The 23,634-nt window shown below is 38.3% G+C and overlaps 1 protein-coding gene across 2 annotated transcripts; it reads left to right on the top strand.

Moving 5' to 3' along the window:
* Positions 1-8,007: 8,007 nt before the first annotated feature.
* On the top strand, positions 8,008-19,511 carry LOC120769478 (lipase 3-like). Of its 2 annotated transcripts, none has more exons than XM_040096501.1 (3): positions 8,008-8,076; positions 18,168-18,893; positions 18,957-19,511. In XM_040096501.1, exons 1-3 carry the CDS (start codon positions 8,059-8,061, stop codon positions 19,359-19,361), a joined length of 1,149 nt encoding a protein of 382 aa, XP_039952435.1. In that variant the 5' UTR covers positions 8,008-8,058; the 3' UTR covers positions 19,362-19,511. The 2 variants fall into 2 exon arrangements, with proteins under 2 accessions (XP_039952435.1, XP_039952434.1); XM_040096500.1 differs by lacking the exon at positions 8,008-8,076 and adding an exon at positions 10,995-11,316.
* Positions 19,512-23,634: the final 4,123 nt, after the last annotated feature.

Genomic DNA, 23,634 nt, shown 5'->3' with positions numbered 1-23,634 from the left:
GGACCAGCTGTGGGTGATATATTATGAGCGGCTAAAGCCAAGTGAAACCATCACAGGAGATCGATACCGAACGCAATTGATGCGTTTGAGCCGAGCACTAAAAGAAAAACGGCCACAGTACGAGGAAAGACACGATAAAGTCATTCTCCAGCATAACAATGCTCGGTCTCACGTCGCAAAGGTGGTCAAAAAAAATTTGGAGACGCTGAAATGGGAGATCTTACTCCACCCGCCGTATTCACCAGACATTGCTCCATCTGACTATCACTTGTTCCGATCGATGGCACATGGTCTAGCTAATGAGCACTTCAGTTCTTATGAAGAAGTCAAAAACTGGATTGATACTTAGATCGACTCGAAAGATTTGGAATTCTTTCGTCACGGAATACGCATGCTGCCAGAAAGATGGTCAAAAGTAGTAGCTCGGGACGGCCAATATTTTGAATAACATTTTTGTAACCGTTTTTATACAATAAAGCCTTAAATTTACAAAAAAAAAAAAACGGCGGAAGCAAAGTTGTAGACCAATACTTACTTACCAAAACATAAAAAACAACTGATAATAGGAATTTATTTTATGAACCCGAATTTCGCGCATAAATTATGTAAGAACGTGTGTCCAAATATATTATAGTATGTACAAAATTATGCTCATGCTGACGCACTGTATGTTTTCAAAAATCTTATCAGGCGCATAATGCTTTTCGGGGTAATTAAAAGTGGTGGCGCCGCGTGTGGGCCAATTATTTTGCGAAGCGCGTGTGCGTCTTTTATGCGTAAAAATAATTTGTATTGATTAATGAGGCATTATCAATAAATACTTAAGTGATAAAGTAGTCAATTCCTGAATATTTTTTATGACAATCTCTTGTTTTTGAGTTAAACAACTTTTTGCTTTTATCTTTGTTTACCCCCCCAGAACAAATGTATGTGCGCATAATTGTAGTTCTTCATAATAGCGATTTGTTTGTGCAGAATTACTTGGTATTTACCTTTATAAGTGCAATCAGCTCGTTGTAAACAGGTTTTTCGAACTTTGTAATCGACATAAACATAAACAAGCTTAGCGACGCTTTTTGCAAGCTTTTAAAAACTAATAAACACCGTTATAAAATATTTACGTGGTTCAAACTATTAAAATAGTAAACAAGTTATTGGCACCTATTAAGTATTACATAGATAACAGGCGAAAGGTGAGGATTGAATAATCATTTTAAATATCTGGACTAAAAATTTTCTATTATAATATTGATGTTATTTTAACAGAATATGAATGGAAAATCTAACGAATTATATATTGTCACACGGAAGCTGAAAAATAATCTTTCTGACACTCGAAGTGTAACCAATTAAAAAAACCATAAACTCGGTTTGGAAAATTATTTTTATTTATTTTAAAGTACAAAATGTGTGAAAATAATCATAAATTCAGGACCAATTCACTCTTGCTCGATATGACCACCTTTTGTTTTAACTATGGCCTTGGGACGGTCAAAAAACGAATCGCAAGCTGCCCGAATGTGACTTGCCGGTATTTTGGCCCACTCACGGACAATGACCTTCTTCAGCATCTCGAGACTGGTGTATTTTTTACTTCGGACCTCCAAAATGGCCCGAAAGCCATTGTGTGGTCGTAATGCAGTTCGGAACGTGGTTTTTCAGCCTTTCTTGGTTTACTCGCGCTTTGTGAGACGGTGCTGAGTCTTGTTGAAACGTCCATGGTTTGCGATCGAAATGTTTGTTTGCCCACGGCTTCAAAACAGTCTCCAGAACACTTTCCCGATAACATGTCGCATTTACTGTGACGTCAGGCTCGATGAAAACAATTGGAGAGCGCCCATCTGTTGTGACAGCAGCCTAACCCATTATTTGTGGCGGGTGCTGCCTGCAGGTGGCCAACCGATGACTGAGAGTCTCGTATGAACGGTAAACCCTATCGTTTTCAGAGTTTACGAATTGCTCAATTTGAAAAATTGTTTCGTCAGAAAACACAATGTTCGGAATTTGACCGCTTTCGGCCAAGCGAAGCAACTGCTTCGCTCTCTCAAGTCTTACTTGTTGCTGCTTCGGTGTGAGATCATGGGCCTTTTGGAACTTGTAATGCTTGACCTTGAGCTCATTTTTCAATATGCGTCGGATGCTGCGGTCGGATATTTTCAGTTCTTTAGCCATTTGATTGGCACTTCGTCGTGGATCTCGCTCAAGTCGCTTCTTCACTTTCCGAACCATCTCACGTGACGTTGCAGTCTTTTGACGACTACCTCCATGGCGTTTTGCGATGCTAACAGTATTATTGTAACGAGTGATGGTGCGATAAACAAAAACTGTATTCACATTAAGGTGTTTGAGCTCACGAACAATTGCTGGCTGTGATTTTCCAGCTAAATATAAAGCAATCACACTATTACGTTTGAATTCAATCGCTGATCACTTTTTTTGCGTTCACTTTTGGCAAAACGCTTTTCTACACTTGTGAACAATACTCCGAACTGTCATTCAGCAAACAGCTGATTCCAGTGCGACAGCTGCGCGAACGGTCTGAAGTTGGTTACAGTTCGAGTGCCGGACCCAGTAAGAAGTAATGAGGATTCTAAGAGTTCTCAAACGGGTAATGGAAAAACAGTTCAAAATGCTCATCCTTACAATTTTTATATCGCACATGTCATACTGAAGTTAGAATGGGACAAAATTGAGTTTTAATGAAATTAAAATACCATGTGCATTACAAAGTAAACAGGACTTAAAAAAAACAAAACAAATGGTTTTTTTGGCGAAATCAATTTATTTTATTCAAAGCAGTCTCCTTCTGCTTCAATACAGCTTTTTGCACTGTCCAAAAGCATGTCGAACGAGTGTTTTAGCTCGTTGGCCGGTATGGCCGCGAGTATGCCGGTGTAAGCCTTTTGAAAGGCCTCTACGTCTGCATAACGCTTTCCTTTCATGGGCAAATGCATTTTTCCGAAAAGGAAGAAGTCGCACGGTTTCATATCAGGTGAATACGGGGAGTGATTAATGGTTAAAATGTGATTTTTGGTCAAATAATCGTCCATCGAATGTTGGATTCCGAGCAATTTTTGGTCGTTAGTCAATTTGTGCGGAATAAACCGTGCACACACCTTTCATAAATCCAAATGTTCGGTCGAAATGCGATAAATCGATGTTTTAGAGATGTTCAATTCCATTTCCATGAATTTCAATGATGATTTTTGATGAATTCACGCACAGTTTCAATGGAATTTCCGGTGATCACGGATTTTGATTGGCCCTACGTGTTGAACGTCATTTATGTCCTCATGACCACTTTGAAAACGTTGAAACCACTCGTGTACTCTGCTACGGGATAGGCAATCATCGCCATAAACTTGTTTCATCAATTGAAATGTTTTGGTAAAAGTTTTACCAATTTTAAAACATAATTTAATGTTGGCTCTTTGTTCGAAGCTTATTTTCGCACCGATAACACATACATACATCCTGACACTTAAAACACAATAACTTCACTTCCAATGTATGAAATGTCATGTCACTGGATAATCGTTAAAGATAGCAGATTCTAATGCATCAGTCGACATATAGATGGCGCCACCAGGGGGCGCTAGATTTAAAAAGTTTTGTTTACTTTGGAAAACACCTCGTATATATGATCTATGGTGAGTACAAATACTGATATAACTCGGTAGAAAGCAAAAGAAGTAGGGAAATATTACTAGAAACCTTGTTATCCTATCAATAAGATTAAAAATTGACTTACGCCTATTCCGGAAAGCGTATTGCCTCAGTATAAAAAAAAAGAAAATTAATAGTTCAAAATTGCACGGACTTATGAATTGAATTCCAACTACTCCGCTTCTACGGGGTACTCTAGTCTACAAGATTCCTCTCTCGAACCACTGCTTAGGGATAGCACAATCAAGTGGTACACCACCGGCTCGAAAACCGCTCAGAGAATAAGTACAGGAGTCGCAGGACTACGCACCAAACTCACCATACCTATGTGAAGTTTTCCGAGCATTTTGCGGGCAGAAGTCGTTGCCATAAGTGGGTGCGTAGAGATAAATCTAAAAAGCAAATATCGCAACCAACCATACTCAGCAAATAACCATACTCAGCGACAGTCAAGCGGCACTTAAAGCAATCTCTGCCCATTAGATCGAAACGCTACTGGTGCAGGAGTGTAGAGAACGGTTGAATAGTATAGCGGAACGTTATCAAGTGCATTTCATTTGAGTGCTCGGTCACAGAGGTATAGCTGGGAATGAACTGGTTGATGAGTTCATGAGAAATGAAACAACAGAAGGAATTAGTTCTGACCAGTTCCTGGTGCCAGTAATCTGTGCGTAGTTAAACAGTTTTCTTCGTTATAAAAAGTATGCTGTAGGTCGTGGTAGCGCCTTTATATGTAGTCTGTTGATCCGAAAAGTGTCAACCTATTGGATTTTTAGGGTTCCAATCAATATTGGTACAATGATGAAGATTTCACGAGTCTTTGGCAAACGGATCAATGTTATACAACAGTTCAGTGTGAACTATACTTTCATTGCGATTTTTTTCCAATACCCAGAAGGAATGGTGTTACACAGGCCACACAAGATTCAAGAGCTGCCATTTCATCTAGAAAAAACAACGGTTTGGAGTGTTTTGTGAGCGGGTGGAATCACCGGGCTATATTTCTTTAAAAATGATGCCGGTGGGAACCTAATCATCAAAGGCGACCGTTTTCACGCCTCAAATTAAAGCTTGTGATTTTGGCGACTTTTGGTTTCAACAAAACGGCGCCACTTCCTACACATCAAATCAATTAATGTATTTCTACGCGGTGAGCAGGTAATTTCACGTTTTGGGCCCGGTGGATTGGCCACCAAGATTGTGTGAGTTGAAATGTTCGAACGAGTCATCGAAAATTGGAATCAACGGATGGACCAACTGAGATGTTCCTGTGGCCAATATTTGAAAGAAATAATTTTCAAAAACTAAATGCCAAATGAATGATAATAATCATTTTTTATTAAATTTAAAGTTTCTGTGTTTTTTCTTGTGAAAAATAGGGAACCTCGAAATGGATCTTTATTTGGTCATATGATAGGTCTACTGAATTCTCTCTACTCTGCATTATTTATTTTGCAATAATATATTATTTTTTTTGGAATCCTTACAAACAACATTTTTATAAAAATATTAGAATTAGTTCAAAAATGTTGTGCTCGGTAAATGATCATGAAACTCCTGGGCGATCGTGGGTCTTTGCGTCTAATTTTTGGCATTTTCATAAACAGAGACTGTCTTCATAATTTGAATAGCATTTATATAAAACTCAAAGTGTTTTTGCTTTCATCGTTATTACCCACTAAATGAGTGCTACAGTAGTGGCCTAAACTTGAAAATGCATTTAAATAAGCAGTTTAATTAATGTTTATAATTATAAGGAAATATAGTATACTAAAATCCAGTTTATTTGAAGATACACGTAGTTTGGTATTAGAGCTTTTTCTGATTTCAAGCTTTACTTTTACTTCAGTTATCGTAAACACTTGAAGTAAATTTAACAAAGAGTAAATAATTTATAGCATTTCATAAGCTGGCTTACAAATATTTATTAAACAAATATTTTTAAATAAAGCACATAAATATTTGCATAGTTTTAGGCGTTTTTAAATTATTTTATTTATAATGCTCGCTTATCATGTAAAGAAAGTGGAGCAAACCTACGTAAGCACATAAGTACAGATATACATAGTACACGATTAGTACATATACATACATATATATCTCATACTATATATACGCTATTGCTTGCTGATAAGCAATTTTGCGTACAGTCGATTTAAGCATAACTATGACATAACGGAATTTTATAATAATATGTTAACACACATACAAAAGTGTAAAGATACACTGTTAGGCATAAATAATGTAACATTTTTGAACATTGAAATATTAAATATAATATTTTTTAGATTATAATTTCGACGCATGTCGACGAAATATTGGAAATAAAAAAAAATTATTATTAAAATTATATATAATATAAATACAATGTTTATCTCAAAGTCAGACTACTTTCTCCCAAAGCTGGATTTCAATAGACACTTCCAGGTGAGGATATCATCTAGACGAGAATAGAGTAGAGGCTCAATAGGGAAGGAGGATACCATCTCAGTCTATACCGACGAGTCCAAAATGGACTGCGGAGTAGGCACGGGGGTATTCTCCGCTGATCTAAGCATTTATCTCTCTATACGTCTACCGAACTCAACTAGCATCTTCAAAGCGGAAGTACTGGGCATAGAAAAAGCCTGCGAAGTTCTATCGGAAAACCACGAGAATATACATAAAGCAACTATATTTACGGATAGCCAGGCGGCGCTCCTGACTTTGTCTTTGCCCATGACAAATTCCAGTATAATCCACAACTGCAAGAAAGCACTAAGCTCAATAAAAGACAAGCTCCAACGAGACTTGATCTGGGTTCACGGTCACAGGAACATTTTTGGTAACGAAAAAGCAGACGAGTTGGCAAAAGCAGGAGCTTTCCTTAACGAATCCGAGACGGAGCTAATACCAAGCCCGCTAGGATCGATCAAAAGAGCGATCAATGGACAATTTCAACAAGTTGCAAATAACAGATGGAAATACGCAATTAAAGTATTTATTTTTTTAATAATGTGATTTAAAATTTGTTAGCAGCGAGAGAACTCATATCAATGCGTTCAATATGAGCTCCAATAAGGTCCATTCTGTAAAGTTGAAGATTAAAATAAAAATCAATTAAGAAATCCCCAGGGAGATGGTAAATGTTTGATGGTGATGTTTTGCTCCACGGCCTAAATCAAAGCGGGATTGGCCGCATAGACCGTAGACTTTACAGGATTCCCACAGGAAACAGTCTAAAGGTGTAATATCACACGGTCTTTGTGGAAAAACGACCGGCCCAAAACCTGAAATTATCTGCTGACCGAAGTGTTCTCTCAATAAATTCATTGGTTGGTGTGATGTGTGGGAAGTGGCGCCGTCTTGTTAAAACGGAATGTCGCCGAGGTCACGAGTTTCAATTTAAGGCATCAAACAGTCGGTTATCATTGACGGTTTCCTTCGCATCGACATCATTTTTGAAGAAATATGAACCGTTGATTCCACCGGCCCACTAACCACGCCAAACTTTTGCTTTTTCTGGATGAAATGGCAGCTCTTAAATCTCTTTAGGTTGCACTTCGTACCAAGTTCGGCAGTTGTGCTCTTTTACATATTCGTTGAGCCAGAAATGAACCTCATTGCTGAACATACATACATAATTTGGCTCGAAAACGTGGGATTTTCTTGGAACTCTTCAAGAGCTCTTGAAGTGAAGCGAAGTCGCTTTTGAAGGTCGAGAGGCTTCAGTTCTTGCGTAAGTTGTACGCTTTCAATTGCAGATCTCGACGTAAAATGTACCAAGTTGTTCCATACGTCAGTCCAAGTTGATGGTAACGGCGACAAATCGAGTCTGCACGGTCTTCGTCTACACTCTCAGCTACGGCTTCTATATTTTCTTCACTGCGTATTGGTAATTTCAGGTTTTTGGTCTATTCGGTCGAATATTATCCAATATTTTATACAACAAAAAAGAAAAATATATAAATAAAATAAAATCAAAATGAATTTAGAATCAAAACCATATTTAAATCAAATTAAGTATGCAATTTGGCAGCGCTCCAAATATTTACACCCGCCACTGTATAGCAATATGCACTAGAAGTGACAGCTGATTAAGCGAAAAGGTTAGCAACTTTGGAAGGTAGATTATACAAATACAATATATAAATAATAATTAAGCTGAGTGGGTAGAAATACGGGAATGATTTCGGAGGTAGACAAGGAATGATACAATATAATTTGTTTTTTTTTTTTAAAGAGTGAGTATAAGTAAATGTAAGCAGGTTTTGTAGCGGCGAAGAGAGAAAGAGCGGATAAAGAGCAAGTAATTAGAAAACTAAAGTGTTTATTAAACAAAATTAAATGAAATAATCATATAAAGGCAGACAGTTCTAATAAGTTCTATGACATATTTATTGTAGTTGTAAAATGCATTATTCTAGACATGTAAGTGCTTTAATTATATGTTGATTGAGACATATAATGAAGACTTGAACAAGTGTGTAACCGAACATTACAAAGTGGCGCAAATTGTGCGATTGTAAGGTGCGTGCAAAGCAATCGAGATGGCTTTGAAGTATTTCTAGAAGAAAGACGAACTTGAGCATTATGAGTTCTTCAGTGAAATTATAGGTTGTTGTTGTTGTTATAACGGTTTATCAATCCCCGTTAGAATGATAGGTAAGGGTTATCTGTGTTGTCGCCGACGTCATCAGACGGAAGGCCCAGAAAACGTGGTGTTTCGACGGGGTCGAACAAAAGGGAAAAGGGTTTTAGATGAGTAGGGTTGGTAGGGCATGCAAAGAGGTGGTCAGTGTCATCCGGAGACTCATTGCATGCAGGACATACATTGGGTAAGTCAGGGTCTATTCTGGATAAATAGGGGATTAACCTGCTACAATATCCAGAACGAAGTTGCGCTGGGGTTAGTCGCGTTTCTCGCGGCTCGAGCTCTTTGTCTGCGATGAGATGTGCGATGGGAGACATCAGGACCACTGCATCCAGGCGTCCATATTGGTGCTGCGTAGTTGAGGACCACAATTCCCATGACAGCCGGTTATACGCACCGGAATTGACTCGGATTTCATACGACCAAAGGCTGTTATTTCGGCAATCTAACCCCGTTTGGATCGGTAAATGTTAATCAGAAATTATAGTCCGATAACATTACTTGTTTGGAGTACATAACAAGGTGTCTTATAAGAGAGGTTGAGTATATAATTAATTTCACTAAGCTATATACTGGATTATCTGAGATTGGTATTGTAAAACCTTCCAAAGAGAGCGAATTTCGAATTCCCTTTATGTACGGCATAAAGGAAAGTAGTGATCGATTTAGTCTCTCTCTACACCAAACATTTGATCTGGATAATTGGATTAATACAAGTCCTTATTACAGCCTCCAAAATAGACTCTTGAGCCAATACATGCATGCTAACGCTTAATCAATTTTCCATACATTTGTTATTTTCCATACATTTGTTATAAGCCTCGGCTGGGAAGTTATTCATAGACTTCAACGATTTTTGGTTCTTTTTGGTTTCGACAAATTTTTGGAGCGCCTTAGCTAGATCGTAGAACAGTTTCGACGTCATTTTTATAGTCTTGAACATACAAAAAGGTTGTACCCATCTCGGAAAAAAGCTTTGTACGAATCGTTTTGAGTGCGCAGGCTTATGGATCAGTCTGGGTCAAATTTGATCAGATGTCGGCGAGGCAAAAAGCATCATATTCGATGTCTAGGTGTTACGAAAAAAATTAACAAATTTTTTATCGAAACATTTACTTGCAATATTTTTAAAAGTCCCCATGGGCTAGTCACTATATCAGGAAAAAACTGTCTAGAAAGAAGGATGTCTTCTTATTCGGGTATTTTAGAGTAAAAACCGATATCGTTTTAATTCCATGGCTGTCGGGTAAAAGTGAGCGGAACGCACCCGGATTTTTATAGAACCAGGGACAGTCAACTTGGCACCATTCCTCGAAATTACTTCAGAGATGTTTTCTGCTGCACCTACAACAACAACAGAACCGATTTCGCTGACAGATCTATAACTAAAAAACACTCGAAGTACAGTTCCAATAATTATATTAATACTTGAGATTGCCATTTCAGCCTTTACGGCTTAAACTGGTAAATGAAGTTGTTCGAGTACGCAGGCACTCTAAAGATATCAACTGAACGTGTAAATCGTGTAAATCATATCATTCACGAATGTTTTAGTATGAGAAAACTCTGTGCAAAGTACGCTCCGTGTAAATCATATCATTCGTGAATATTTCGGTATGAGAAAACTCTGTGCAAAGTGGATGCCGGGCGAGCTCACTTATGACCAAAAATAAGGGTGTATAGATGACTCGGAACAGTGTTTGGAGATATTAAATCCTAATCAATTCGAGTTTTTGCGTCAATATGTGAAAATAACATAAGAGCAAAGTTTATAATCGATCATTTCAAACTATTAAAGTACAACTTGCACGGATTAAAGTCATTGAAGTACCATCAGGTGCGTAAGGCTTGTTCGTAATATGGAGACTGAGGTGAGTTTTCTTCGATTTCAAGGTATTGGGTTCCATATATTCGGTGCCTAGGGGTTTGAACAGGTTTTGTTGGATTTGGACAAATTTTGGCCATAAGGTGGCATACGCAGAAGTATTTTTCGTGCAAATTTTGATTTCTACACTCGAAAAGAATTTAAAATTGTGTTATATGAAAAATAGGTGTGGCTGTAGCCCGATTTCGCTCATCGCTACATACCAAGTTTGTATGAAATCGGTCGGGATAGTCTCGAGAAATGTGTTTTCGCTTAAAAGTGGGCGCTGCCGAGCCCATCCTTCAATTTTGACTCCGGCTCCATTAAAGCAGTATCACACCATCTCGCGGGTAAAATGTCTCTGATAATAGTTAGTTATAAAAATGGTATCGATATAATCAGTATATTACTCTTGAAAAAAAGGAATTTTCTCAAAAAAAAAAAATTATTTTATTATGGTGGACCGCGGATTTTCAGATAATCTGTTATAGATATAATCCTACTTGTATATCTTTCTCGAGTAATTTTAGATGCTGCAATGAACCGTTTGATATACACAACTAATATCTAATAAATAATACTCTCTCCTTAACATCTTACGTGGGTATAAAAATATGTATTAAGCTATTAAAGTATTTAGTTACGAAGTGCTTAATTACTTTACCTTTTGAACTCATTATTCTTAAGACATATCCGAAGAATACGTAACATAAATAATTATATAGTATTTACAGATATCCGTAACCTATTATATACATATATGCAACTTAGTAAGTGCTCGGATACAAAGCGCTGAAAGCGCATTTTTATTGTGGTGACGAGGGTGCTTGATAAGATTCATCGCTTCTATTTGCTATATACGATTTCATATTGACAGTTTAGTAGATTAAGCGACGCTTGAAAGCCAGGCCTGCACGCGTGTTTAGCAAGTGTTTTAGCAATTATCGAAGAAAATTGTTTTTGTGTTTTTGTGTTTCTGTGTGTTTTGTTTTTTTATTTTTTTTTATTTTTGTTTGATTGCCGTTAGTAATAAAAAATCATTGAGGTGATCATCATGTGTCAAAATTTGTTGGAAATGCGCTTAGAGAAAATGTTTGTGTTATTTATGGTTGTGCTAAGTGCGCTTGAGTCAACAATTGAGTGCAATTTAACGGTAAATTTAGAAATGAGTGAATTTGTTATTCTATAAGCTTAGTTGTTTAGTATCCAATTTAATTGCATAAAATTATATTGTAGTGCTTTTAACATTATAAAGTGTAAATATACTCCAAAACTGATAAGGACGTTCGCGTGACGCGGTAAGCTTAAGTTCTCGCAACTTCCGTGTGTTTCGAATCATCTCTTCAGTTTCTATTTTACTTCGTTTTCGCAGTTCAAGTTGTTGTTGTTAAAATACCAATACTAATACTAATAATAACATACTTATGTAATTTTACGTGCTTTCTTTGCCTTTGCTGATATCATCCTAGTCTGAAAGGAGGTGTAAACAAAACTACGTGACTGAGTACCCGGGCGTTTTCTGTAACGAAATATGAAAAATATTTTTGCTAAATCAAGAAAAAAATTTAAAAATATCAAAAATTATTTTAATTAATAAATTATAATTATAAACTCTATCCAAATATGAGCAAGTGAGCAAGCTTCGTAAACCGTAATCTTAAATTATATGTGATCTGGAAACCGCAAAAAAAGTAAAATGCAAACGTTCACCTCTGAAAATATCATTAATTACCAACAGATTATATCAGTTTGGTAATAACCGATCCTATACTTAGACCAAACTTACTTTCATTAGGTAATCTCCATTACAGTCTGATATACATATCTGTCTAATAGAAGGAGTGAGCTGAAATCTGACGCTTTTAGACCTTTTATTGACTAACCGGTATACACTCAAGATATAATTTCAACCAGAGTGGTCCATTTAAACTACACGCGCAACCGAATCACTAAATATGTTTCATTGGTAAAATTACTTTGGGTGAAGTTTAATCTCCTTACGTCAATTTGAGTGCGTCTGGCAGCTGGTTATTTGCGATGCCTAAGGTTTGTCGTCTTTTTTATATATTGGCTCAACAGACTATTAACGCATTCGCCGAAAAGGATTTTTTAGTTTCGAAAATAAATTACTACTATGAGCAAAAAAAATGAGACTCTGTTCATAATTTTAAAATTCTGAATTTATTCTTCAAAATCTATGTCTTCACGCTAAAAGTAATCCAACTTGGCTCCAATACACTTATGCCAAGGCTTTTTTCAATCTTCGAAACAATTATCAAAGTCAATTTCCGGAACAGCCTTCAATGCGTGAAGCGATTCACGTTTAATGCTTTCAATTGTCTTAAAATGGTTTCTCCGCAGCGGTCTTTTGAGTTAGCTGAATAGCCAGAAGTAACACGGAGCTAAATCAGGCTAATACGGTGACTTTGGCACGATACTGGTTGAAAATATGGTGAAAAACTCACAAATAATAATAGAATCAATGCAGTATGCGACGGTGAATTACCATAATTCTGAGCTCTTTTTAAGAATAGTTTGGCGCAAACGACGCATAAAACTCAAAGAGCACCCCTTCCTGACAGTTTGGCCGGTCTGAAGGAATTCCGAATGCACCACCCCTCGATAATCGAAAAAACTTGTCAACATAACTTTGTTTTTTGATCTGCTTTGACGTGGTTTTTTCGGCTACAGCACACCTTTCCCACCTATTTGGCTAAATGATCTGTGTTACCCGGTCGTAAGCATTGCTGCAAGACTCATCACCAGTTATATTGCGTCGACGTTTGTCGAAGAAACTGAGGGATTTTGGAACAAATCGTGCTCTCACTTTTCTTAGGCACAAATAATCTTTCAGAATGGTTATCACTGATTCTTCCGATAGTCCAACGATGCCAGTAATATCTCTGACTGTTAATCGTTGATTCGTAAGTACCAATTCCTTTATTTTATGTACGTGTTTCTCATCAGTTGATGTTGATGGCCGTCCTGGACGTGGTTCATCGTCAACGCGTTCTCGATCCTCTTTGAGTAATTTATACGGTTCAAAAACACTTGCTCGCAACAAACGCGTAAATTAAATTAAAAAGTCTTTTTGTTTTGACCACTGTTGTATGTCACATATTAATTCTCGTTTCGTCTTTTTGTACAAAGTCTGTTTTCGGCAATGTTTCTTTAACTAGTTCGATGCTATCGTCATTAACAGAGGTGTCTCACATGAGTCAAGTTTTCAGCGACTTGTGCCCATGATTTTGCTAATTAAATACTTGTGTTCGTTATAAAGTAGAAGACCTTCTGCAATATTTTCAACCATATCGAAACGTGACTCCTTTAGAAACACAAAATTTCAAGCAAACTTTTTATTAACTTAGTTTCATGGTAAAAACCGCCAGACAAACCTTTCGGTTCGGAGACTAACACTTTTCAATAATTTACAAAGTAATTGACGTATGTTATAGAGATAAAGCTTCAAACGAACATAAAATAGTTTTACCAATCAAACCAAACATTTATAATCGAATCGCTTTGGGGGCGCAGTTTAAATGGACCAGACTTATTGAAGTTTGAATTTAATATGCGGGCTGAATTTGAATGTGTCTCGGAACATATTGCTATGCAAATTAGGGGACTAATCAAAAGTAGAGTTAAGACATTTAAGCGAAATATGTTCACCTGCTAGAGGAGTCCAACTAGAGAGATTGATTTATATAGTTATATGTATATGTACAAGGTGCGTTCCAAAGTAAACAGGACTTTAAAAAAAACAGAACAAATGGTTTTTTCGGCAAAATCAATTTATTTTATTCAAAATAGTCACCTTCTGCTTCATTACAGCTTTTTGCACGGTCCAAAAGCATGTCGAACGAGGGTTTTAGCTCGTTGGCCGGTATGGCCGCCAGTATGCCGGTGCAAACCTTTTGAATGGCCACAACGCTTTCTTTTCATGGGAAAATGCATTTTTCCGAAAAGGAAGAAGTCGCACGGTGTCATATCAGGTGAATACGGGGAGTGGTTAATGGTTAAAATATGATTTTTGGTCAAATAATCGGTCACAAGCGTCGAGCGAATGTTGGATTCTGAGCAATTTTTGGTCGTCAGTCAATTTGTGCGAAACAAACTGTGCACACATCTTTCGGAAGCCCCATGTTCGGTCAAAATGCGATAAAACGATGTTTTGGAGATGTTCAATTCTATTTCCATGAATTTCAATGTTGATTTCGGCTGATTTTTGTTGAATTCACGCACAGTTTCGATGAAATTTCCGGTGATCACGGATTTTGATTGGCCCACATGGTGATCGTCATTTATGTCCTCACGACCACTTTGAAAGCGTTGAAACCACTCGTGCACTCTACTACGGGATAGGGAATCATCGCCATAAACTTGTTTCATCAATTGAAACATTTCGGTTAAAGTTTTAGCAATTTTAAAACAAAATTTTTTGTAGGCTCTTTGTTGGAAGCTCATTTTCGCACCGATAACACAAACATACTGACACTTAAAATGCAATAATTTCACTTCCAATCAATGAAATGTCATGTCATTCTCACTGGATAATCGATAAAGATAGCAGATTCTAACGCATCAGTCGATATTTAGATGGCGCCACCAGGGGATGCTAGATTCAAAAAGTCCTGTTTACTTTGGAAAGCTCCTTGTATAAATTCATTATTTTTGCAATAATTAGTTAGTTCTGCTTTCTCCAGGCTGGACAAGTAAGCACAGGAAATGGGTCTGGCAGTGAACGAGGGCAAGACAACAGTCGTCGTATTCGCGACTTGGCTCTCACGTCACTGTTGACAGTCATAACTTTGAAGTCGTAGATAATTTCGTCTATCTTGGAACCAGCGTAAACACCACCAACAATGTCAGCCTAGAAATCCAACGCAGGATAGCTCTTGCCAACAGGTGCTACTTCGGACTGAGTAGGCAATTGAGAAGCAAAGTCCTCTCTCGACAAAAAAAAACCAAACTCTATAAGTCACTCATAATTCCCGTCCTGCTGTATGGTGCAGAGGCTTGGACGATGTCAACAACTGATGAGTCGACGTTGCGAGTTTTCGAGAGAAAAATTCTGCGAAAGATTTATGGTCCTTTGCGCGTTGGCCACGGCGAATATCGCATTCGATGGAGCGATGAGCAGTACGAGATATACGACGACATTGACATAGTTCAGCGAATTAAAAGACAGCGGCTCAGCTGGCTGGGTCATGTTGTCCGGATGGACGAAAACACTCAAGCTCTGAAAATATTCGACGCAGTACCCGCCGGGGGAAGCAGAGGAAGGGGAAGACCTCCACTCCGTTGGAAGGACCAAGGACCTGGCTTCGCTTGGAATATCCAATTGGCGCCACGTAGCGAAAAGAAGAAACGACTGGCGCGCTGTTGTTAACTCGGCTATAATCGCTTAAGCGGTTTCTACGCCAATTAAGAAGAAGATATATAAGCTTCTCTTGAGGCGAATTTTTCACCAGCAAAAAAATATTGTTCCTAGACACTTCACTTTGTCGGATTCGGACTATTCATTGAATGCTTAAAAACTTCTTAACCAAGCTCCGGAGCCACTAACAACTCACTATCAATGTGTGTGGCCTGGCCAAAGATACCCGATTCTGGATGATTGCTTTTAATATTCTTTGGTATAAAATGCCAAAATTTACAATATTGTATTTTTCAGCTGACAGAAAATAACTCTTTAATATTGTCCTACTTATCTCTGCTGGTATTTCTTTTCTTTACTTTTATTTATTTCGCTTTTTGTAAGAGCAACTTGCATTTTCGTTCCTCCTTATAGCTAGCGGCATTTATGAAACAAACCTTTTGTTAAGAACGAAGCTGCAATCCGGCTGTTCTGCATCACTTGCAGGCTTGGACGCGTAAAATGTTAATTAGGTGCGGATGATAAGCCTAGCTCATCCGCTGTGTAAAATGTGTATGTTTACTTCTACATTTCAGTATGAAGATGATCTGGTTTTCGCAGACTCTTTCAGTTCAGCATCATGTAACTTGACTTCGAAGGGTGAAAATAAAGGGTGGTAACTTCACTTTTACGTAAGCGCAGAGCTCTTTAAAAAAATAATGGACAAGATCTTAACTCCATTATGACAACAGCTTTTTCTGAGGTAATATTTCTCAAAACAAATTTATGTTTATGGACTTTATTTTTGCTAAAGATCTTATATAGAACATATTTCAGTCAAGAGCTTAGATTTTTAGAAAAAAAATAAATTCGAAAAAACAATTATTCCAATGATGGCACTGAACATATACGTGTAGCTTGATGGATGATTGATTTCAAATGCATTGAAGTTGGGTACCTTTATCCTTCTAGGTTAATTTTTCATTACAATACTATATATTAGAATTATTTTAAAAACATAACAAAATTTCACTTATTTCTTAGTCTGAACGGAGTAGTCAGATATGAGGTACATTTTTTAGTTTTTTCTCGAATGTTTCGAAGCCCGGTCTTGTTAGGCCGGTCTATCGTGAAGTCTATGTATCACATATCCAGACTTAACTGCCTACTGTTGAGCTTTTAAGCGTGCGTAGGTTAAGTTAGATGCCTGATCGAAGATCGCACATGGACTGGTTTATATAGTCCTTTGCGAAGCCATAGAAGAAAAGAACTCCTGTGTTCGAACTTATAAATTCAAAAACTCTTAGTAGCCAAACAAATTTGCACAGGCGTTTAATTTAAGTCTTGACCTCACAAACGCGGGACAGTCATGTATGAAGTGTTGAGTTGTTTCCACCACATCTTCTTCCCTACAGCTTCTGCAAATGGCATCTGGTAAGATTCCCAACCTTACAGCATGGAAAATCCCCACAACTAAGGAGTGGTTAGCCTTACTGAGAGCAAAGAGATCACTAGATCTCTTGCTATTACTCTTGGGCTAAAAAGCTTTTGCGCCTGCGCATTTACCGATCCGCGAAGCAAAGCTATCTAGAAGTTAGAACATAAAAGAATACAAGAGCACCGACCCGATCCCATTTTACCGATAGTGGTTCTATGGTGTCTTTCCTTGCTAGCTCATCAGTTTTACAATTTCCTGCGATTCTTTTATGGCCCAGCACCCATACAAGTCTTATCACAACGACACTCGATGCTCTTGATAGTAAGGTTAGATACTCCTCGACCAACCGTGAACGGACTGTAAATGAGTTTAAAGCTAGTAACGCCGCTCTGTTATCTGAGTGAATGGCCACTTCTTTGAAAGAAGCTGCACTCCGAAGCAGCAGATCTACGGCTACCTTAATGGCTGCAGCTTCGGCCTGGAAGACACTGCAATAGTCAGGAACTCTGAAGCTGGAGTTGATAGAAAGCTCCTGACAGTAAACCCTCCCACCAACATTTCCCTCTTAAGCTTTGACCCATCCGTAAAGAAGCTTACTGCCCCTCTTCTCGAACGGCTTCTTTCCACCCATAGCTCCCTCGCGGCTGCATAGGTAGAGAAGAAGCTGCCAGAGTTTGGTTTGGCCACTCCATGATCTAAATGATCCGGTATGAAGTCAAAATGTGTGAGGATATCCAAGTCTTCAGATACGTGTTCTTTTAAGAACCCTGATTCTATGAGTCTGATAGCAACTTTCGCAGCCATACACCTTTCGGTGATGGGCTTTTTTAGTTTCATTATTATTTTTTAATATGACTATGAAATTCCTTGTTCATTTGCATTACCTGTGCCAGCCTCTGAAGAATTAAACATAAAGCTCACTAGTTTAAGAATCCAAAGAATTTGGTTTGTCTTCGATTCGTTTCACATTAATATATTTACAAGGCAAATAAATAAAGTAATCGCGAAGGAAAATAATAATGTTAAGTCTTAAAATTGATTTGATTAATAAACAAGGTTTCCAAATTTGTGGTAGCTACCAATAATATCGTAGAATAGGTATGTCTAAATTAATAGAGAAGCTCTCTGGTTTTCGAAAGTAAACATTACAACTTTCTTCCCAAAATATTAAAATAATAAGATATTACATTCTTTAAAATTTCGTCCACAGCCCCGCAATATAGCGCTGCACAATTATCCGTTGGAAGAACATACAGTGCAAACCAGCGATGGCTACCTTCTTAGTACCTACCGTATACGAGCACTAACCGCCAAAAGGAGCGGAGTCGTACTACTACAGCACGGTTTCACACTCTCTTCCGACGTTTGGCTGCTGCGTGGTCCTAAAGAAGATCTGCCCTACTTACTTGCTGACGCTGGTTACGACGTCTGGCTGGGCAATCATCGCGGCAATGAATATGGACTCAAACATAGTAACTTAGATCCAATTGCGGATAGAAAACACTTTTGGAATTTCACCTGGCACGAGATGGGCTACTATGATCTGCCGAATATAATCGATTATATACTTGAGGAAACCGGTGAAAAGTCCTTGCACTATGTGGGCTATTCACAGGGTGGCTTGGTAGCGTTGGTGCTGCTGATGACACGACCCGAATTTGCCGAAAAGTTTAAGTCATTGCAATTCACGGCGCCCACTGTATATATGCGGAATCTCAATGTGCCTGTGCCTGCTTCGTGGATCGGCAAGCTGCGCAACTATTTGTCACGCTACTTGGATTGGTGGGGCTATGGCGAAACCCTGCAATTTGCGCGTTGGAATTTGCATAAACGGATGTGTAAAGCGATGTGTGCCGATGGCGCCTGGCTTAGACCGGTTTTTAAGAAAATATTTAGTATGATCGGTGGACCGGTGGCTGCAAATGAGGATTATGAGGTGAGCACAATTGCGTAAATTTATTTTTGTATCCGAAATATTGTACAACCTCTCAACTTTTAGCACATTTTAACGGAAATTTGTGGTAGTGTTCCTGTGGGCGCCTCTAGCAAGCAACTCCTTCACTATATGCAGCTATACGCCACTGGCGGTTTTACGCAATTCGACTATGGTAGTGCTGATCGTAATTTACGTCAATACGGACAAGTGCTGGCGCCCAGCTACAATGTGAGCTCCATTAAAAATTGCATCGCGATATATTACAGTGAAACTGATAAAATGTGCGGACCGGAAGATGTGCGTCAGCTCGGTAGAGATCTGCAATGTGCAGAGTTGCATCGTTTGCCTTATGCCGCATGGAATCATGGCGACTTTGTTTGGTCGCGCCATGCTCGGTATGCTCTACACGAACCCATCATAGCGAAAATGGACGCATGGCGGGATGGCATGCAAATAAGATTTCGGTAAACTCAGAAAGTTCAGGCTAACGAGTTTGTTTGTATTTTGTAAATATTATTATAATTTCTCTTGTTGAGAAGCTGGCTGATCTAAATTTAAATAATTTATTTGTTCGCAAAATTATTGTGCAATAAAGTTTTAAGAATTTATGTATCATAACTCTTCTAATACCTATAATGTTGTACCGAGCTTGCTGCATCACGGCAAACGAACAAGTGACAGATTTTAAGAATTTTTATACTCTCGCAACAATGTTGCTAAGGAGAGTATTATAGTTTTGTTCACATAACGGTTGTTTGTAAGTCCTAAAACTAAAAGAGTCAGATATAGGGTTATATATACCAAAGTGATCAGGGCGACGAGTAGAGTCGAAATCCGGATGTCTGTCTGTCCGTCCGTCTGTCCGTCCGTCTGTCCGTCCGTCCGTGCAAGCTGAAACTTGAGTAAAAATTGAGATATCATGATGAAGCTTGGTACACGTATTCCTTAGCTCCATAAGAAGGTTAAGTTCGAAGATGGGCAAAATCGGCCTACTGCCACGCCCACAAAATGGCGGAAACCGAAAACTTATAAAGTGTCATAACTAAGCCATAAATAAAGATATTAAAGTGAAATTTGGCACAAAGGAAAAGTGGGCGTGGCCCCGCTCCTACTAAGTTTTTTGTACATATCTCGGAAACTACTATAGCTATGTAAACCAAACTCTACAGAGTCGTTTTTTTCAAGCATTTCCATATACAGTTCAAAAATGGAAGAAATCGGATAATAACCACGCCCACCTCCCATACAAAGGTTATGTTGAAAATCACTAAAAGTGCGTTAACCGACTAACAAAAAACGTCAGAAACACCAGATTTTACGGAAGAAATTGCAGAAGGAAGCTGCACCCAGGCTTTTTTTACAAATTGAAAATGGGCGTGGCCTCGCCCACTTATGGACCAAAAACCATATCTCAGGAACTACTAGACCGATTTCAATGAAATTCGGTATATAATATTTTCTTAACACCCTGATGACATGTACGAAATCGGTTCACATCACGCCTTCTTCCAATATAACGCTATTTTGAATTCCATCTGATGCCTTTTCTGTATAATACGAGTATATACATAAGGAACCAATGATGATAGCGGAATAAAACTTTACAAAAATACGGCATTTGAAAAATATGTAAATGACGTATAATGAAATCTCGATTATCACTTTATCATGCGAGAGTATAAAATGTTCGGTGACACCCGAACTTAGCCCTTCCTTACTTGTTTTATATCAAGATCGCACTAATGAACGTTTAAGGTCTTGTCGTTTAATCGTCTTGTCAGATCAACAATTGGGGGTCTAGTCGATAAATTTGAATTCACAGGCACAGTATAAAATGTTCCCGTGGCAGTGAGACAAAGAAGTGCCCGTAGAGTCCAGAATATTATTGCCGCTAGCTCAAGAATTGAGGAAGAACCAAATCAGTCTCTCACACGTCATTTTGAAGCGTTGGGCATCTCTGTCACGTCGTTGTGCCGAATTTTGCGAATATATCTTGGCATACATCATTACAAGATGAAATTGAACTGATGCCGCTTGACCACCAGAATCGTCGCATGTTCGTGAATTGGGCTAAGCAACAACTTGAAAATGATCCGGACATTCATCGAAAAATCATCTTTGGCGATGAGGCTCATTTCTGGCTGGTTGGGTTTGTCAATAAGCAAAATATGCGTTATTAGTGAGGCAGCAATCCATACGTACTCCATGAGTCACCATTGCATCCCTAAAAAATTATGGTTTGGTGCGGTTTATGGGCCGGCGGCGTCATTAGGCCGTACTTCTTCCGGGATGATCAATACTGGTACATTACTGTGAATGGGAGCGGTACCGCTCAATATAGCCGCATATATTTGGTCCGAATTGGATGATATGGACTTTTACAATATGTGGTTTCAATAGGACGGCGCCACAAGCTATACAGCGAATGTCACAATCGATTTATTGAAAAATCATTCTTCAGTAAAGTTTTGGAGAAAGTTGTTTAAGCAAGCCAATAGCATTTTTTCTCATTGAGTAAGTTTTTTTTCTGATTGATAGATATCCGATAATGCTGAAATAGTGGTTAGAGTTAGTTAGATAAACCGGCAGATCGTAGTAACAAGACACACTAAGAATCCCAGCTGAGAATTGTGATGCTAACAAATCCTAATTTTGCATCGACTATTAAAAATTATTGAGACGGCCAATATTAAAGCCCACCAATTCGCCTGTCTACCGAAATGTTCCAACCGCAGCTTAGCGAAAGCGTCTACATGGTTTCCATTCGCCCTCTTCCATATAACTTTGAGGATTTTTAGCTTCGTCGCATCATTAGCTATCGAACAGTTCCCAGCGATTTCGCTGTGGCCAGGTAACCAAACAATGCTAATACCGACCATTGACCATTTATGAGTGCACTGTCAGCGTGATCGAGGACTGCATTGACGCTCTGCTATAGGAGTGAATGCACACCACACAACTAAAAAGACTTCGGACCAATACATCTACTACTACCTTGAACGGCAGTTTGTTCTTGCGGGTTTCTAATAAAAAAATATGTAATAAATATTTATTCTACCTCAATTATAACGAAAACATATTTCCACCATCGGAGACTCTTATTTATTATACTTGTGAAATTCTAAACGTTGCATTAATTAAGGAGATCAGAAACTTTTCGAGGACATCAACCAGCTGGGCAGCTGCACCAGAGCCAAAAAGTTATAAGATACCGAGGATTCAGTCAAGTTCTAAACATGGAGAGGACCTTCAAATTTTATATCCTTGGTAACAACCGATGACAGTGAACCTTACGATAGCATATTTTATAGTAAATTTATATAGGAATTAGAGCTTAAGTCTTAATAATAGGTCAGGAACGAATAACTTTTATGAAATAAGACATAATTAGTCCCTTGAGGAACCATCAGGTGCCTGGAGGAGCCGCCAGTCGTTTAAGGGTTGAGCTTCAAAATACGCTAACCCGTGCAAACAACTGTGATAACACATCCGACCAAAACCGACAAGAGGTTTGGAACATCAATCTGGAAGAGAATGTAAAATTCTAAGAATATATGGGAAAGTGTTGAAGTATTAAGTCAGATATGATATTAGTATTAAGTCAGACAAAATATTTCATCATTTCCATTCACAGAAATTATCAAACCAACATGTCACATCAAAATAATCATTAGTGTTTAGCAAGCTCTTGTCTTGCTGAAGTAAAAAAGTGCCATTAAATTTAGTTTATGATATCAAATTTCTGGTGCCGAAATGTTCAGAATGTTGGAAAAGACCTTCGGTGATAATTGTTGGTCGCGAGCAATTTTTTTCGATTGATATTATACAAAGAGGGTCGAGAACGCGTTGACGAGAAACCGCCATCAACATCAACTTATGATCAACGCGTGAATAAAATAATGAAATTGGTGCTTGAGGATCAACGTTTAATAGTCAGAGATCTTATTGCCATCGTTGGAATATCGGAAGGATCTGTGAAAACCATTTTGAAACATGATTTGGCCTTAAGAAAAGTGAAAGTACGATTGGTTCACTATTAATAAATCAGACTACATTCTCCCAAAGCTGGATTTCAATAGACACTTCCAGGTGAGGATACCATCTAGACGAGAATGGAGAAGAGGTTCAATGGTAGAGGAAGATACCATCTCAATCTATACCGACGGGTCCAAAATGGACTGTGGAGTAGGCACGGGGGTATTCTCCGCTGATCTAGGCATATCTCTCTCTATACGTCTACCGAACTCGGCTAGCATCTTCCAAGCAGAAGTGCTAGGCATAGAAAAAGCCTGCGAAGTTCTATTAGAAAACCACGGGAATATACACAAAGCAACTATATTTACGGACAGCCAGGCGGCCCTCCTGGCATTGTCTTCACCCATGACAAATTCCAGTATAGTTCACAACTGCAAGAGAGCACTAAGCTCAATAAAAGACAAGCTCTAGCTAAACTTGATCTGGGTTCCCGGCCACAGGAACATTTTCGGTAACGAAAAAGCAGACGAGTTGGCAAAGCCAGGAGCTTTCCTCAATGAATCCATGGCGGAGCTAATACCAAGCCCGCTAGGATTGATAAAAGGAGAGATCAATAGACAATTTCAGCAAATTGCAAACAACAGGTGGAAAAACATTACAAAATGCGTCATAACTAAACAATTATGGCCAACATATGACAGGAAAAGAACCAATGACCTATTAAATAGGTCAAGAAAAAGTATTTACAGAATAACAGCTACCACAA

This window comes from Bactrocera tryoni, chromosome 2 (genome assembly GCF_016617805.1).
Source record: "Bactrocera tryoni isolate S06 chromosome 2, CSIRO_BtryS06_freeze2, whole genome shotgun sequence".
Taxonomy (NCBI): domain Eukaryota; kingdom Metazoa; phylum Arthropoda; class Insecta; order Diptera; family Tephritidae; genus Bactrocera; species Bactrocera tryoni.
Note: the sequence above shows the minus strand (reverse complement) of the source record. Positions and strands in the feature narration are given on the sequence as shown.